Source organism: Nanorana parkeri, unplaced genomic scaffold, assembly GCF_000935625.1.
Source record: "Nanorana parkeri isolate BGI_ZX_2015 unplaced genomic scaffold, ASM93562v1 scaffold119, whole genome shotgun sequence".
NCBI lineage: Eukaryota > Metazoa > Chordata > Amphibia > Anura > Dicroglossidae > Nanorana > Nanorana parkeri.
In genome coordinates this window covers 1,845,536-1,860,552 of record NW_017306387.1, presented here as the reverse complement: position 1 = coordinate 1,860,552, position 15,017 = coordinate 1,845,536, and the positions used below count along the sequence as shown (strand labels likewise).

Sequence of the window (15,017 nt, the reverse complement as noted above, 5' to 3'; positions counted from 1 at the left end):
ATTTTTCCTTAATATAGTAAAAAATTAAAACCCCAGTGGCGATTAAATACCACCAAACGAAAGCTCTATCTGTCCCCCAAAAAATGGTATAAAATTAATTTCAGTACAGCATTGCATGATTGATAAAAAACTGGAGACTTGTCAGTAGGTGGGGGGTTTGGCCACCGGCAGGGGCCGCCCCTAGGCTTTAATTGGTCTTTAGTTTTTTGTGCCTAGCGTCCTTCTCCTGCAGGTGGCGATATTACCCTACAGTACATGATCTCCGATCTGTTCCCTGTGTCCTTCAATGAACGGGAGAGAAAAATGTCAAAGTACCGCAGCGCTGAATACTGAAAAATGGCCTGGACAGGAAGGGGGTGTAAACACCTGGGGGAGGGATTTATCAAAGCAAATGCCTCTTAGATCATTTTTTTTTATGTGCAAATCTGTCTTTTAACATGTGCCCCTGTTTTCACCAGAGCTTGCACTACTTTTCCAACTGCACGTGTTTTGCACCTGTTTTCATCTGCACTTGTTCTGGGCGGTCTGAAACTGGAGCATCACCTAGGAAAACAATCACTACTTAAGAAGTCCCCATGACCACTTCTTCAAGAAGCGACAGTTAAGCTTTTTGCCAGAAGTTACAAGTCTTCTTTCCTGGAGTCTATTAAACCTCATTTATCAACAACATTACACTAGCATCATAAATCTGGTGCAAATATATTCCGTGCAAGTACAAACACACGCAATTGCTATGATAAATTCCACCCCCAAGTCGTTAAACTAGAATATAGAGAGCTTACAAACATATTCAATATAGCCAACTTTTAAAAAATGTTGCTTGCAAAGGTGAAGCAGCTAATACAAAAAATAGAATTCAGCAACCTCAAAACGTTTCGTGCAACGCTCAATCCCAGTCAAAAGGCACTGAAGGGAAGTTTAATTTTCATTGTGTGGCTATTGTGGATCGCTGAATTGAAAATAAAACTGATCACTTGGTAGACATTTATGCACATACACAGCATGTGCACAAACTATGCATGAATTACATTTGCAGCAAATCAGAGAAGCAATGAAGTGTCAGCAATGATGATGTATATGTACCAAATTATCATAGAGACAGCTGTATATTACCTGTTAATGACAAGGAAAGCTTTTTACGAGAGTCATCCACGTGAACCACAGTGGCGGACAGCGCCTGGCCTTTCTTGAAATGTTTCTCTGGATGCCTCAAAACCTACAAAAGATGATCGAATGATTCCTTATCTGTAAATAGATGGGCTGAAAGTGTCTTTCAACCTTTGTAGTCAAACTTGAGAAAGACTGCTATAGATTTATGTGTTCCCATTCACGCAGCATACCCATCTATGAATTAGAAAATATATATATTTCTTGCCTTTACAGTTGTTTCTTTTGAGCAGGTTTATATATTAGGACACTACAGGCTTCGATTGTTTAAAAAAAGATGCTACTGTGTAGACAAGCACAGTACACACATGGTTAATTATGGCAAACATAACTCCCCAGCTTCCTCCATAACATTACATAGAAGGGGAAAGCTAAGATTTGAAAGTAAGTAAAATGGTAAGCAGCATTTTATTTTAAGTTCTGTTATGCGAATGGGAACATTTCACAAATATAAAGCAAGTGTTCTCCCAATTTGGCTGCAAAAGCGTAAAGAGAAAATTATGATGTCCGTACCTTCAAAGAAGATGCTAGGAGCAGCCGTTCTACTTTGCCACGAATCCCAGGAGAGAGTTCCACCTCTAGACATTCACTCTCCTTGATATACTGCGCAGACCAAGAGAGACAAATAACTCAAGCTGTTACAAATGCTGATTATTATGGTTAAAACGCATGTCAGTGAGATTGTGGGGGGAGGGGGAATATAAAGTGTGCATGAAAAGAAAAAAAAAAGTATATACACATACACAAATATAGTTTCTATATTTGTTAGGGATGCACCGAAATTTCTTCTGCCAAAACACATCGGCCGAAAATGGCATGTTTGGCAAAATGCCGAAAGTGCAATCTTTTGGTGGTGGTTTCTCTCCTCACCACTGGGTGCTGCTCTGTGTCCCAGTGGGGAGCAGGGAAACTGTCACAGGAGGTCGAGCGGGGAAGAGAGCGCTGTGAGCAGCTGGCGTCTGTCCTTCAGCACCGCTCAGCCTCCTGTGACAGATTAGGAGAGGGGCGGTGTGGGGGCGGAGACAGCTGTCACAGGAGACGGGGCTGGTGGTGCGGGAGAGACATCAGCTGTCAGAGGAGATAGAGCTCTCCTCCCCACACCGCACACAGCCTCCTGTGACAAGTCAGGATGGAGGTATAGAAACATTCAGAGATCAGTGATCGTGGAGTGATTGTAAATAATCGAGGACAGAGTAGGTTTATCAACATCACTTCCTGTTCATTCATGATTGTGGGCATGGTAAAACATACTATCTCCACAAGCTATGAATGGACAGGAATAACAATTAAACATTTTTTTACAATTGGAAAAAGTTTAGGCAAAAAAACAGTTTCGGTCTGTTTTTTTTAATTTTGTTTCATTTTTGAAAAATTAAATTTCGGTGCACCTCACGTGTGTGTGTGTGTCTAGACACACACACACTCCATATGTCAAAACAGAGATAATCACAGAATGCTCTTCTGCAATGAATTCCAAACAGAATGGCTCATGTAAAGGATTTTTGACACATTGCAGAATAAGCTAGTAGTGGCCCGTTACATTCAAACTGGACTGTAATGCTCATTAGACTTGGCCCCCTGGAAGAAACTGAATTGCCTTCAATGTTCTAGAACAAGTCCAGTTTTATAAGAGCAACTACTACTACTAGCTATACCATGACTTGGATGAAATGAAAACCTTCATAGACATGTTAGAGATTTACCTTGGCTACATAGCAGGTCAGCACATCACCTGATGAGTACATTTTCAGAGGTTTTTGCTTTTCAACTGTCGCCTCAGTACTCAAAAGACTGAAAGAAAAAACAAACGCATAAACAAGGGGAAAGTCATATCAACTAGAAACACATGTCCATCTATGGTGAATACAAAAAAACCCCCCAAAAAACCCCATCACGATTTCCTCTGCCTCTCAATGAAAACCCTCTGTAAAGTCACACTACACTAAATAAAGAAGTCATAATACCTAGGGCGTACTATATGCTGGCCAGGAGTCTTGGTGGAAAAAGTGCTAGAGTGATGGTCTTTTCAGAAGAGACTGCATGTTACTTTTAAAGAAAAACCGTACTGAGAAAAATACAGAAGCTCCCATTGCTGACCTTTATCTGAGCATGCTAGTTGCATCTAGTAAAAAAAATAAAGATTATGAAGGGCTGATCTGCATTGTTAAAGCACAGTGACCAAGTATGGCGGTCTGACAGCCAGGCACCTAGCATTTCCCACAGTGTCACTTACAGCATCTTTTCTGAGTAAAGTCTTCTATTCAGCAGTGAGGTTATTAATTTACTTAGCCATCAATTGGCTAAAAATTTTATTTTATTGGGTACGGGTACTCCTAGAATGAGATCCTAATAGGTTGGACTTGATGGACTAATGTCTTTATTCAACCTCAAATACTATGTAATTGGAACTTATGAAAAGCTAAACTCTATCCACCTCGCCTTGCTGGCATCTTTGCCCAGTCACCTGCTAGATCCATCTTGATTAGCCGGGCTGACGTAACACACACACATGGGAGATTGTTCACTGAACTGCACATGAGCAGCTCTGTGTACATTCTAAAGAATACTGCGAACGTCCAGGTAAGAAGGTTTTTATTAAAGAAGAGGCAAATAATGTGTCTTCTGTAATAAAAATCCTGCCTGCTCGCAGTTCTTTTCATTGTAAAGTATAGTCCTACTTAGATTTTGTTACAGATGGGACTTAAACGCTGCTTTATGCAAAACACAACACTGCACAGATAGGCGAGAAGGTCTCTTACCTGGGAAGAACACTGAGTTCTAGAATTGACCGCATCAGGTGTGGGTGAGAAATGGGAAGGAACCTGTCACATGATAGATGCAAAACAGAAATATTAATCAGGGTACATAGAACTCATCTACCCATATGTCTTTATTAATAATCTGAAGACAGCATACCTGTGTGTCTTGACATCTCGTCCTCCAATCACACGACAAGTCACACTCTGCTTAGGCCTCAGCTTGGATGTAGGCATGACACCTGCAGGAACATGCTCCATGATCTGAGAGGCATGGATGGTGCCAATTAGTTTATCTGTAATTGACACCAACACACTGGTGGGCTTGATGCTTTTCACAGTCCCGGTGATCAATTCTCCAAGACACGATGTTCGTTTCGCAAAGTTCATTGGCAGCTTTTCCTTTCCTGAGCTGGAATTCTGCACTGCCAATAGGAGTCCGTGTTCATGGGCATCCCCCGACAATATGGTCACTGAGATTTTCTGTCCTAGACTTAGCCTTTCTGTCTTAAACCGGAAAGTGTCATTAAAGTGACGCTTAAGTGGGACAGCCGCGAGGTTCGAAGTATCATTCAAAGACACGACTGCAAATTCTTCTGACAAATGCTGTACGAATGCGGAATGCACTGAATTTTCTGCAAACTGGAATAAAAAGTTTGTGCTTTATTTTGTATAAATCAAACTGTACAAGAGCCAGCAGCATTGTGTTTTTAAAACTACATTTCTTGAGCTTTTGCTATAAAATTGTGGATTTTAAGATTTTTAAAAACTACAGTCAAAAACAACGAGGTAAAATTGAACAGCCCATTATTAGATAAAATAACAAAACCAGCTTTTGCTTAAATATACACCTCCAAACCACAGATTGTGCCCACAATACTTTTATCCACTAGATGTCCTCAGACACTTATATGGTTGTTCACTAAAGGGCGAAGAGTTTGGAGAAGGCAGGATGAGTGAACAGTCGGACAGCATAGCTGAGCTGGAACGTGAGTTGAATTGGAGAATTTTTCCAAATCACCTGTTATCCTAGATTGTTCACTTGCCCTGCCTTCTCCAAACCCTTCACCCTTTTGTGAATAACCCTGTAAATGACTGCCTCAGAATCCAGGTCATCCTGGACGCGCCCCAGCATTTGATTGGACAGTGAAAGGAGAAGCAGCACAGTGATCAGCTTGTCTTTCTTTTACTCTGCACTCTCCTCTTATGAGCATGCTTCTTGTCAGCACATGAACTGATTGGCTCCATTTGATGCTTCGTCCTCTCACACTCCAGCCCTGCTGTACAGGGACTGAAATTGGCTGATACCAGGTGAAATTTTTGGGGGTTTACACTGCTTGCATTTACATACATACATTTAATGATGTATTAATGATTACAGAGCTGCATTAAATTGGAGCCTTTTAGATCTGTCTCTGCTCATCTTTAAAGGATAAGAGCAGTAGCAACAAACATAACATAACATATGCAGCCCCTCCCTAAATCTTTAAGGCAAACCAGTATCAAGAGAAATGTTGGGGCTGCCATTGCTTCTTGAAATATTACACACCATAATGAATGTTAGAACTGTTTTAATGACAATATAAACACCATTTATATACAGCCAGGACAGAGAATGTGCCAGCTAACAATTTTCCAGCATGTAATGGACTCATGAACAATGCCAAAAAATGTATCAAATCTATTTTAGACCAAAGTTAGGATCTCCAAATGCTGGAACTTGGGCACATAGATCTAGGCGCTGTAATCCCCAAGAACTATAATAAGTAGGCAGATAATTCAAACTATCAACATTCACTTGTTAGCTTTTAAGATGTCTTTGGAATTTTAGCACAGAATTCCACAGCGAGAGAAATAAAATACTTACATTTTCGTTACATTTCTTTACCAAAGCTTCATCCACAGAGACATAAACATGGGCCTTCAATATGTCAACATGTAGAACCACAGCCTTGACTTTCTGTCCTACAGTTAAAGGTTTTTCTGGAACGTAAGCCATTTAAAAAAAACATTAGTAGACAAACCTTTTTTGCATGGGGCCGAGCAAAAACAAATGCAATGTGCCTAAAAAACTGAAGCTGGTAGCCAACTTTCTAGAGTCTTGCTGCAAAAGGAAATGTGTGTGACCAGATACCCGGAAACAGCTGCTGGTTCCTACATAATACTGACCAGCTTCCAATTATCCCATGAATGAGCAGAACCCTGCTTCACCAGGACTGAAGGCAAGAGCTGCCCTTGTCATCACCGAGATCTCGTGTCCCCACAGTAAAAGCTTCCCTAGAAGCTGAGCAGTATTAAGCTAGGCTTAATTGTCGACTGATGTGTAAATTGCAATATAGGAGAAAAAAACAAAAAAATAATACCTTTGTCCTTGTGTTGAACAGCTGATATCATCTGGGCTCCAGGGACTTTGCCAGGATTGAACAGAACTGAACCGTTTTCTTCTAATTTTTCAACAACGAGGATCAATTTTTTCCCTGGTGCTAGAGAAAAGACGGTCTTTCCCTCATCCACTTCTTCTAATTATTAGACAGAAAACAAAAAACAGATGTCTCAGAGGAATGAGCTTCGCTACATTAAAAAAAATGTAAAAAAGATGTTCAATATATATATATATTGATTAAGATAAACTGTAAACTGTACTCTAATGCAGGGATCCATTGCCTGTCCGCAACCTGTCCTCGGCCAGGGTCGGATTAACGCAGGGGCATGTGGAGCTCGCGCTTCAAGCCTGCCCCTGCAAATAGGCTACAATCAGGCAGAGGCGGCCCTCTGGGCCCTAGTGAGGAGCGAGTGGCCATCTGAGGAGTGAGTCACGTCTGCTGCGTCGACTGTACTGCTGTACAGTCCGAGAGACTCTTCGGACCCCGGTTCTGCATTATGGTGAGTTGTAAAATTATTTAATTATATATAACAATGTAATAGAAATAAAGAAGAAGTGCAGAAAAAATGTGCTTGAATCAACCAGAAACAGCCCGGTCATCTTCCCCCCGCCTCCCGGGAAAACATTTCTTACAGGAAACCGGTGCCAAAAAGGTTGGGAACCGCTGCTCTAACTTACAGGAATGAATGTAACTTTGAATTTGCCCTAGATCAGGTGTGGGCAAACTCGGCACTACAAAGGCCATCATGCCTCTGCCCTTGGCTGTCAGTCTCGCAATGTCTCATGGGACTTGTAGTTCTGCAACAGTTGGAGTGCCGAGGTTAGTTACCCTTGGCCTAGATTATGGGTAGTCCAAAAGGTGCTCCATTAGAGAGATTTTCCCTCACTTGCCGTCACAGCAACAGCTATTCCACCAGAATGGAAGTGAGGGAAAACGGTCTGTATTGCACCAAAAACAGGCAATCAGGTTCAAACCAGCCCTAGAAAAAGACAGATGGAAGAAGGTGGTTTGAAGAAATGCAGATAGTTGATATAAAAGATTTGTTCAGTGAGAATATAGAAAGCTCACCATGTGTTTTTTTTATTAGGTCCCTGGAAAACTGCAGCTCATTGAAACATTGCCTGATCCTTGAGACGTTCTCGGCTGAGCAGTCATCAGAGGCGCACTCGGACATCTTTAGGGTCAACAGAAAGCGTTTTTTTTGCTCATCGACGTTCGTTACCTTGGCAACAACAGTCTGCCCTTGTACAAAATGGTCATTGAGGTCGGTCACAAACGTGTTACTGACTTCCTAAAAAGAAAATAAAAAAAGAAGTCATGCCTACAGAAATACACTGCAGTGTAGCTATTGACTGATTTACAAAACTGAACCCAAGTGGAGCTGTTGCCAAACGCGCACAATCAGGACCCAGTTTGAGTTCCCTGGGAAGCAGAAGATATTTGATTAGCTGAGAAATAGAATCCATAAGGCAGCATCACAGAGGCCGAATAATACAGTTTGAGCAGGAGGGGACTGCTGCCGTCACATGCTGCCTGGTCATTCTGCAGAATATGTGAAAGCCTCACTGCATCGTCAAGGCTCCTCTGTGTAGTACGGTCCTTGTTTTGCTTGACTCATTTGGTGCAGTGACACAATGGGGGTCTCAGCTGCCGTTTTCATGTGCGGGGTCCCTTGGGTGTCCCTGTGCCTTTAAGGCTGCCTCCTAGCGAACCTGCACCCAAATTTATCTTTTGCTACATGTGCTCCAAGATGGAGACTCTCACAGGTTAGAGATAGGACCGCACTACACAGAGGCCTTGACGAGGCGGTGCGGCCTTCACATATTCTGCAGAAGACGTGCGTCTAAAACCTCTGTTTTTTAACCTTTTTTTTTTTTTTTGCATGCTGGCTGTTGTGTGCCTGGCAATGTTTTGCTGTTGTACTGTATAAAGCCCTTCCATGTGCACCTTGCTTGGAAGATGGTTATGAGTTGAAGAGAGCGTTTGCCATTTGTTTTGCTTGACTCTTTTATAGTTCACATCAGAAATGCAGATAATAAATGTCATGAAAAATGATTCTGCATCTGCCAATGCATGTATAGGCTCCCTATCTTGATATTATACTGAAACTCATTTGCAGAAAATCACAAGGCAATACAGAGTATCCTTAGCATAACTAGAAAGAACACTTGGCCTGACAAGAGTGTGCTGGTTGGTTTAGGAGCACAAGAAAAAGAAAACCATACAATTGTTACTTACTGAGATGGGGGCCAGTCCGACCAGTCCACCTAAGAATTCCACAAACACTCCATAGGACATGATGTTTCGGACAAATCCAGTGAGAAACATTCCAACCTGAACTTCAGAGAAATCTTTTACAGAAGACCCCTCCTCCACAAAGGAGATGATTGTGGGTTTTCTGGTCAATATCTGCATAGGATGGTAAAGGAGCAAGTCGCAGCATTTAGGATTCAACGTTACAGGGCCACTTGTTGGTGTTGGAACTACATTACAAGACAATGACCAAGAAAAAAGCATCTGGCATGAGTCTAGAGAACCCAAGGTAACTATATCAACTAATGTACAAAATAAATTACAGCTCACCGTCAACTCTGCAAATTAGAATAACCCCTTAAGGACCAGGGCTTTTTTTTCATGTTTTGCACACGTTATCCACATATTAGGCCTGAAAATTACTTAAAACCCCCAAACATTATATATTTCCTGAAAGCCAAGACTCCATAGAATACAATGGTGGCAGTTGCAAATTTTTATGTTGCACGACATTAGCGCAACTTATCAAACCCCAAAATATTGTGAAAAATGCACTTAAATTTAGTGCCCCAAAACACTTACAAACAAATTGTTTTATAGATATCAAAGATGAGGTTACGAGTAAATAGATACCCAACACGCCCAGGTTAAAAATTGTGTGCGTCCGTGAAACTGCAACAGAATTCAGTACCTCAAAAAGTCCATAGACGACGCTTTAAAAGCCCCCACAGGTCATCAGTTTAGAGATATGCATAAATATTGGCCAAAGAATTATTGCGCTCACTCTGACGTGTGTGGCGAAACCAAACATGGCACAATTGTTGTTTTTGTACGCAGGCGCACCAGACGCATGTTTACATGTGCGTGCTCGCATGGGGACTAAATTTTTTTATATTTTTTAAACTTTACTTTAATTGCTATCACATGGGGGGCTAACAAGCCCCCCATGTGATGCATATTGGCAGTGACCGGTCCTCTTTAAGACCCCTAGTACCACCTTTACACTTGAAACAAGCTATTGAAATGCAGATCACACTTCAATAGCTTATTGCTGAGGTTCAGGAGCCCAGCACCGTCAGGTATGGAACCGGAAGTGAGGCAATACACTTTGCTTCCAGTCCCACAGTACAGGGAGGAAATCTTCTCCCCAGCTTTCCGCCGATACCTGGCAAGACGGTCCTGGGCCCGTAGGAGGGGCAGCAGAGCACAGGAAACTAGGGGTGTCGGCGGGGGGCGGCCCCCGGTTACCAGATTGCAGAAGTGATCTGGCAGCTCTACAAAACTGAACAGACTCCCGGCGTCTTTCTATTCAACCCCTTCAAATTTCATAAGGGAATTATCCCATCATGGGTCGTGAAGTGGTTAAAAGGACAGTATGTACATATTTACCTTAAAAAAGTGAAAATCCACTTAGGAACGTGAAGGTAGGCATCCTTGATGTCGAGGGAGGCCATGAAATCCCCCTGGTGAAGACACGCCACCACAGAGCGGATCGATTCCATCCGGAACCGGCGAACGCGCACAAAGACGTTCAACCGCTTGAGGTCCAGGATGGGGCGAACCCCATCCTTCTTTGGCACCGTAAACCGAGGACAGGGAAAAACCTGTCCTCGGGACGCGACAGAAACTCGATCTTGTAGCCCGAGGGCACCAATTCCCGCACCCAGGTGTCGGAGACGCGGGACAGCCAGCGGCCCACAAAGAGCCGAAGACGTCCCCCCCACCCTGGAATCCCGGGATGGGGGCAGGTCTTCATTCCGAGGGGGGCTTACCCTGGGGCTTGGCATTCCTAGGCTGCCAGGGCCGCTTGGCGGCCTGGGAAAGTGTCGGCCTGTTGAACTTCCCGCCCTTCTCAGAGGGCGGAGGCGGATGAAAAAGCCGCTTGTGAGCGGAAAAGGAAGGACCAGGCTTCCGCCGCTGGTCCCTGGGCTTTTTCAACTGAGGCAGTCAGATCCCGTCAGATCCTTAATGATCTCATCCAAGGTAGCCCCGAACAGACGCTCCCCCGTAAAGGGGAGCTCCGTCAGAGCCTTCTTGGAAGCCTGGTCAGCCGACCAGCATTTAAGCCAGAGGAGGCGCCGAAGAGTAACCGCCGACACAGATAGCCTGGAAACCAACGGGGCCGCATCCAGGGCCGAATTACACAAGTATTGCAGACCCTGCACCACCTGCTCCGTCAGATCGACATAAGCAGGAGACACGTTCTCCTCCGCAAGACCCTGACGCAGCATCTTCATCCACTCAGTCAAAGTCTGGGAGACCAGGGCCGAAGCCAACACGGGGCGCAGCAGAGCCCCGGAAACCGAGTACATAGTACGCGCCACCGCCTCCGCCTTCCTATCCGAGGGATCCCGAAAGGAAGGCGAATCCTCCACCGGGATGACCGTAGCCTTGTTCAGGCGAGAAACCGGCGGATCCATCGCGGGGGGAAGTAGACCACTTAGACAGGAAGGACTCCTCAAAAGGATAGCGAACCGAGAAGCGTTTGGGAACGGTAAACGACTTGCTCGGGCACTTCCACTCCTTGTAGACAAAATCATCAAAAAAAGGAACGTAAGGGAAAACCTTAGTAGAACGCCTACTCCTGTGCGTCCCAAAAGGAACCGGCGGGAGCACCGAAGAGCTTGGAGTCTCTTCAATTTTCAGCGTTTCGCGCACAGCGCGAACCAAGGCCGTGACCAATTCACGCTCCTGGACCATAAGGGTGGTCCCCGACTCGTCGTCACTACCAGACTCCGCCTGAGAGGAGTCCCCCTGGTCGTGCTGCGCGGCTGCAGCAGAAAATTCCCCCTCTTCCTCAGAATCCCCAGAAAAGGACAGATGAGGGGGCCGGCAAAGCGCGCTTCGGTGGGGGGCGCTGCGTCAGCACGCGCTCCATACGGGACACAAAACCGTCCATGGTGGAGGAAAAAGCCTCCAAGGATAACAGTGCACCAGCGGACCCCCCCAAAGACCCCGCAGACACCAAGGGAGACTGGGAGAGGGGCGCAGAAGCACAGGCTGCGCTTTTTGGCCACCGGCAGGGGCCGCCCCTAGGCTGTGATTGGTCTTTAGTTTTTTTGTGCCTAGCGTCCTTCTCCTGCAGGTGGCGATATTACCCTACAGTACATGATCTCCGATCTGTTCCCTGTGTCTTTCAATGAACGGGAGAGAAATTTATATTTGCAGCCAACCTTCTGTTTTGGCCGTACCTGCACAACAGCTCTGTTCAAGTCTATGAGAAGTTACTAAAACACGCACAGCCAGCACCAGAGATAATTTCAGGCCAGGAGATGTAAACATCGCAGTAGGCTGCCACCATCACAGAGAGGTAAGCAAGGGCCTGAGTTAGGGTTTTTAGCTTAAAATTAGGCTTGGGAGTTATGGTATTTTTTCTAAAGTGCACTTGTACGTTACAGTAATGGTATTTAAAGGCAATTCTTTTTCACATTTTGGTAGATTATAAAATTTAAGGGATTTTTAGGCAATAAAAGGTAGCCTTTGAAGAGTCAATGCTATAAATACCTTGAATCCTGCTTAAAGCAAACCTATACTAATGGACAGGCAAACGATGGTAAAAATAAGCATCCTTGCATAGCTTCCTATCCACCAGAACCCAGAGAATTAATCTGTACTTTAAAATGTGAGAGAACGTCACAATCCCCCTGACTCCGTCAATACTGTGTCCAGTAGCTGAGTGACAAATTGCCAGGACCAAAAGTTGTCACATGGGGGCAGCGGATGCATAGCCCTGTTTAGGTGTTAATTTTCTCTGAAAGTTGAAATGTATGAAGTAGTTTTTATGGTCTCCGGGAGTAGATCAGGTGGGTGCAAGAACATAGGAAAAGTAAGTACATGGTGCTTTGTTTGCCCCCTAAAAAGAGAACCTGTTACTTTAATATGTACAAAGTACAGGAACATTTTGAACTCATTCTTTACACTGTACGTCACTGGCATCCGAGCTGTTTAAACCAGAAGTTGCCGGGACTCCGTTTAAACTTGTAAAGCCGACTGTCGGCTTTACAGTAGAAGTGATTCTGGTGGCCATCTAAATGAGAGTCTGTTACCAAATACCTCTTGCTGAATATTGCAATGCTTGTAGCCAAAAATGTAACTGGAGAGTAGTCCCCCTTCCCCCAAAAAAGGCTTCAATGAAAGGATACAGTTTGCCCTTTGGGGCTGTTCAGACACATCACTTGGCTTAGCTCGTCACCCTCCTTGAAACAGTGGAAGAGAAGCTCACAGTTGGCCATATGATCTGAGAGGTGAAATTTGGGAAGTACTGCTGGGGTCTCCTTAGGCAGAATTAATACTTTCAACTCCGTATCGGTCTTGCTTGCAATTCTCACGTCTACTATCTGGTAGAAGAAAGAAAAATATCAGAAACTTTTCCAACACACTTGTACAACATTCCTGTCTACAGAGCACATCTGCTGAAAAACACGGAGCCAGATGTGCTTTTCAGCCTATAGGAGTTAAACATGAAGCCATGTTATCCATAAACATACAAATCTAATGAGACAAAACGGTTCATTTAACCAATCTATAGCAATCGTTGTTTCCAACAATAAGAGCTGAAGACAACAAATTATGGCCAAAAAAAAAAAGTGTCCTAGCGTAAAGAGGAACTGTACTTCAAAATAACAGAGGCACAGTGTTTTGTAAAGACAATCTACAAACACATACTTCTAGATAATTGCTGGTGTTCTACCAAAGATTGTGACTGGTCATGTGGTCACACATTTTAACGTAATCACGCCCATGTGACCATGCACATCATCTCAAGGGATTCCCAAGGGAGATTGGAGGCGATAATTTCATTTTCACAAATTTACCTTCTAAAGTGGAATTACCCTTTAAATTCCTACGTGTGTGTGTGTGTGTGTGTGTGTGTGTGTGTGTATAATGTGACTTTCACAGAAAACTAGTTTTCACATTAGGTTAATATACACTTCAAGTAACAGTGTCTGCAGGCAGTAAAAGTAAAGCTGAACTCTCCGAGGATTAAAAACTAGTGACTACCCCCAGAATTTAGGCAAGGCAACTTAAACACTTAGCCATCATACCTTTCCAGGTTCTTGCCAATTTAAATGGTTTCTCCATACTGTACTGTCTTCCTGATCTTCATTGTCGTTTTCTTCAATAATCCTGAAGGACAGAATCAATGTCTCTTTTTCAGGGTCACACTCCAGCACCCGCACCTTGATCACCTACAAGAACGTTGACAGATATTTAAAACAAAGTTGCCTATTTTGATAACCCTGTTCATAATATTACACAGCAACAAGGTTTTTGTTTTAAAAAAAAAAAAACACCCAAAAACAAGGATTTCAGAGTAAACAAAAGCAGATATTCGTGCTTCTATGGTGTGTAATAAAAACTCTTTAAGATCCCACCAGTGTCTGAGGAGCAACACATGGCTAAGTTCCCACCAACATACCAGAATCTTCCTTGTAACCTTACTACCAAATACAGTGTCTATGCGGTTTGTATTTGTTATATTAAAAGGCCAAAATATTAATCTGCTGCCTTTAACATTTCAAAAAACCCTTCAAAAATGCTATTAAAGTAGACCACTGTACTTGAGCACAGAAGTTAAAACGGAGTCTTTAAAAAAGTTAGTGCGTCTAAAAAAAAAACCCCCCATAGATTGTTCAATTTTCCTGCCTTCTCCAAACCCTTCACCCTTTTGTGAATAACCCCCTATATATTTTCTAAAAGCAAAGACACTGTAGAATAAAATGGTGGCGGTTGGAAATTTTTAGGTCACACAAGTTATTTTAGTGCCCGAAAAGTAAATAGAGATCCCACATGCTGAGGTCAAAAATTGTGGGAAACGGTGACAAAATACGGTACTCCAAACTGTTCAACCCACTATGTGGTAGCATACTAGCAGTGACAGGTACCCTTTAAGGTGACATTAGGGGATCAATACAGTGGGGAGGAGATCAGTGAATGGATATTCACTGGTCTCCTTCCCCGCCGACACCCGACATGCCTGTCTCGGGCCCACAGGAGGGGCAGCAGGGCGGGGGCAAGGCCAGATTTGCCACAAGGCGAAGGGGCGGCAGGGGTATGGAATCTCCCGAAGACCCGGGAATTGCAGTTCCGGGCGCCAGGCGGTAAGATTTTTTTCTACATTTACCCCAAGCAGGGGTAAATGTAGAGCGGGGAAGTCACTTGATTGTTTACAAGTGATCTCGGCACAATAACTTGTAATAAGACTGCAGGTCCGTCCTCCCCCTGCTCCTATCTCTCTCGTCACTGGCTCCGTCCTCCCAGCACCATCCACCCGCCTCCGCGTACCTCTCTTCGCCAGCCGAAGATCCTCAGGATGGAGAGCGGTGAGCAGTGCGGAGAACGTCCGTTCTCCGCTTTGCTCCATGTAAACAGTGAGAGGGGAGAGCTGCCTTCGCCTCTCAGCTGTCACAGGAGTTCCAGCACAGTGCTGTGCTAGAACGCCTGTATTGGAGGTGAC

At 44.0% G+C, this 15,017-nt stretch overlaps 1 protein-coding gene across 1 annotated transcript in view; it reads right to left on the bottom strand.

Moving 5' to 3' along the window:
* Nucleotides 1–15,017, bottom strand: part of PDCD11 (programmed cell death 11) — a 45,329-nt gene that overhangs the window by 14,592 nt on the left and 15,720 nt on the right. The window contains exons 14-24 of the mRNA XM_018553419.1: nucleotides 13,606–13,749; nucleotides 12,703–12,897; nucleotides 8,546–8,716; nucleotides 7,376–7,598; nucleotides 6,287–6,439; nucleotides 5,787–5,906; nucleotides 4,084–4,558; nucleotides 3,927–3,989; nucleotides 2,871–2,958; nucleotides 1,681–1,770; nucleotides 1,114–1,216 (exon numbers count right to left, since the gene is read on the bottom strand). Of these exons, the coding sequence (XP_018408921.1) occupies nucleotides 1,114–1,216; nucleotides 1,681–1,770; nucleotides 2,871–2,958; nucleotides 3,927–3,989; nucleotides 4,084–4,558; nucleotides 5,787–5,906; nucleotides 6,287–6,439; nucleotides 7,376–7,598; nucleotides 8,546–8,716; nucleotides 12,703–12,897; nucleotides 13,606–13,749 (1,825 nt within the window). The remainder of the gene's footprint in view (nucleotides 1–1,113; nucleotides 1,217–1,680; nucleotides 1,771–2,870; nucleotides 2,959–3,926; nucleotides 3,990–4,083; nucleotides 4,559–5,786; nucleotides 5,907–6,286; nucleotides 6,440–7,375; nucleotides 7,599–8,545; nucleotides 8,717–12,702; nucleotides 12,898–13,605; nucleotides 13,750–15,017) is intronic.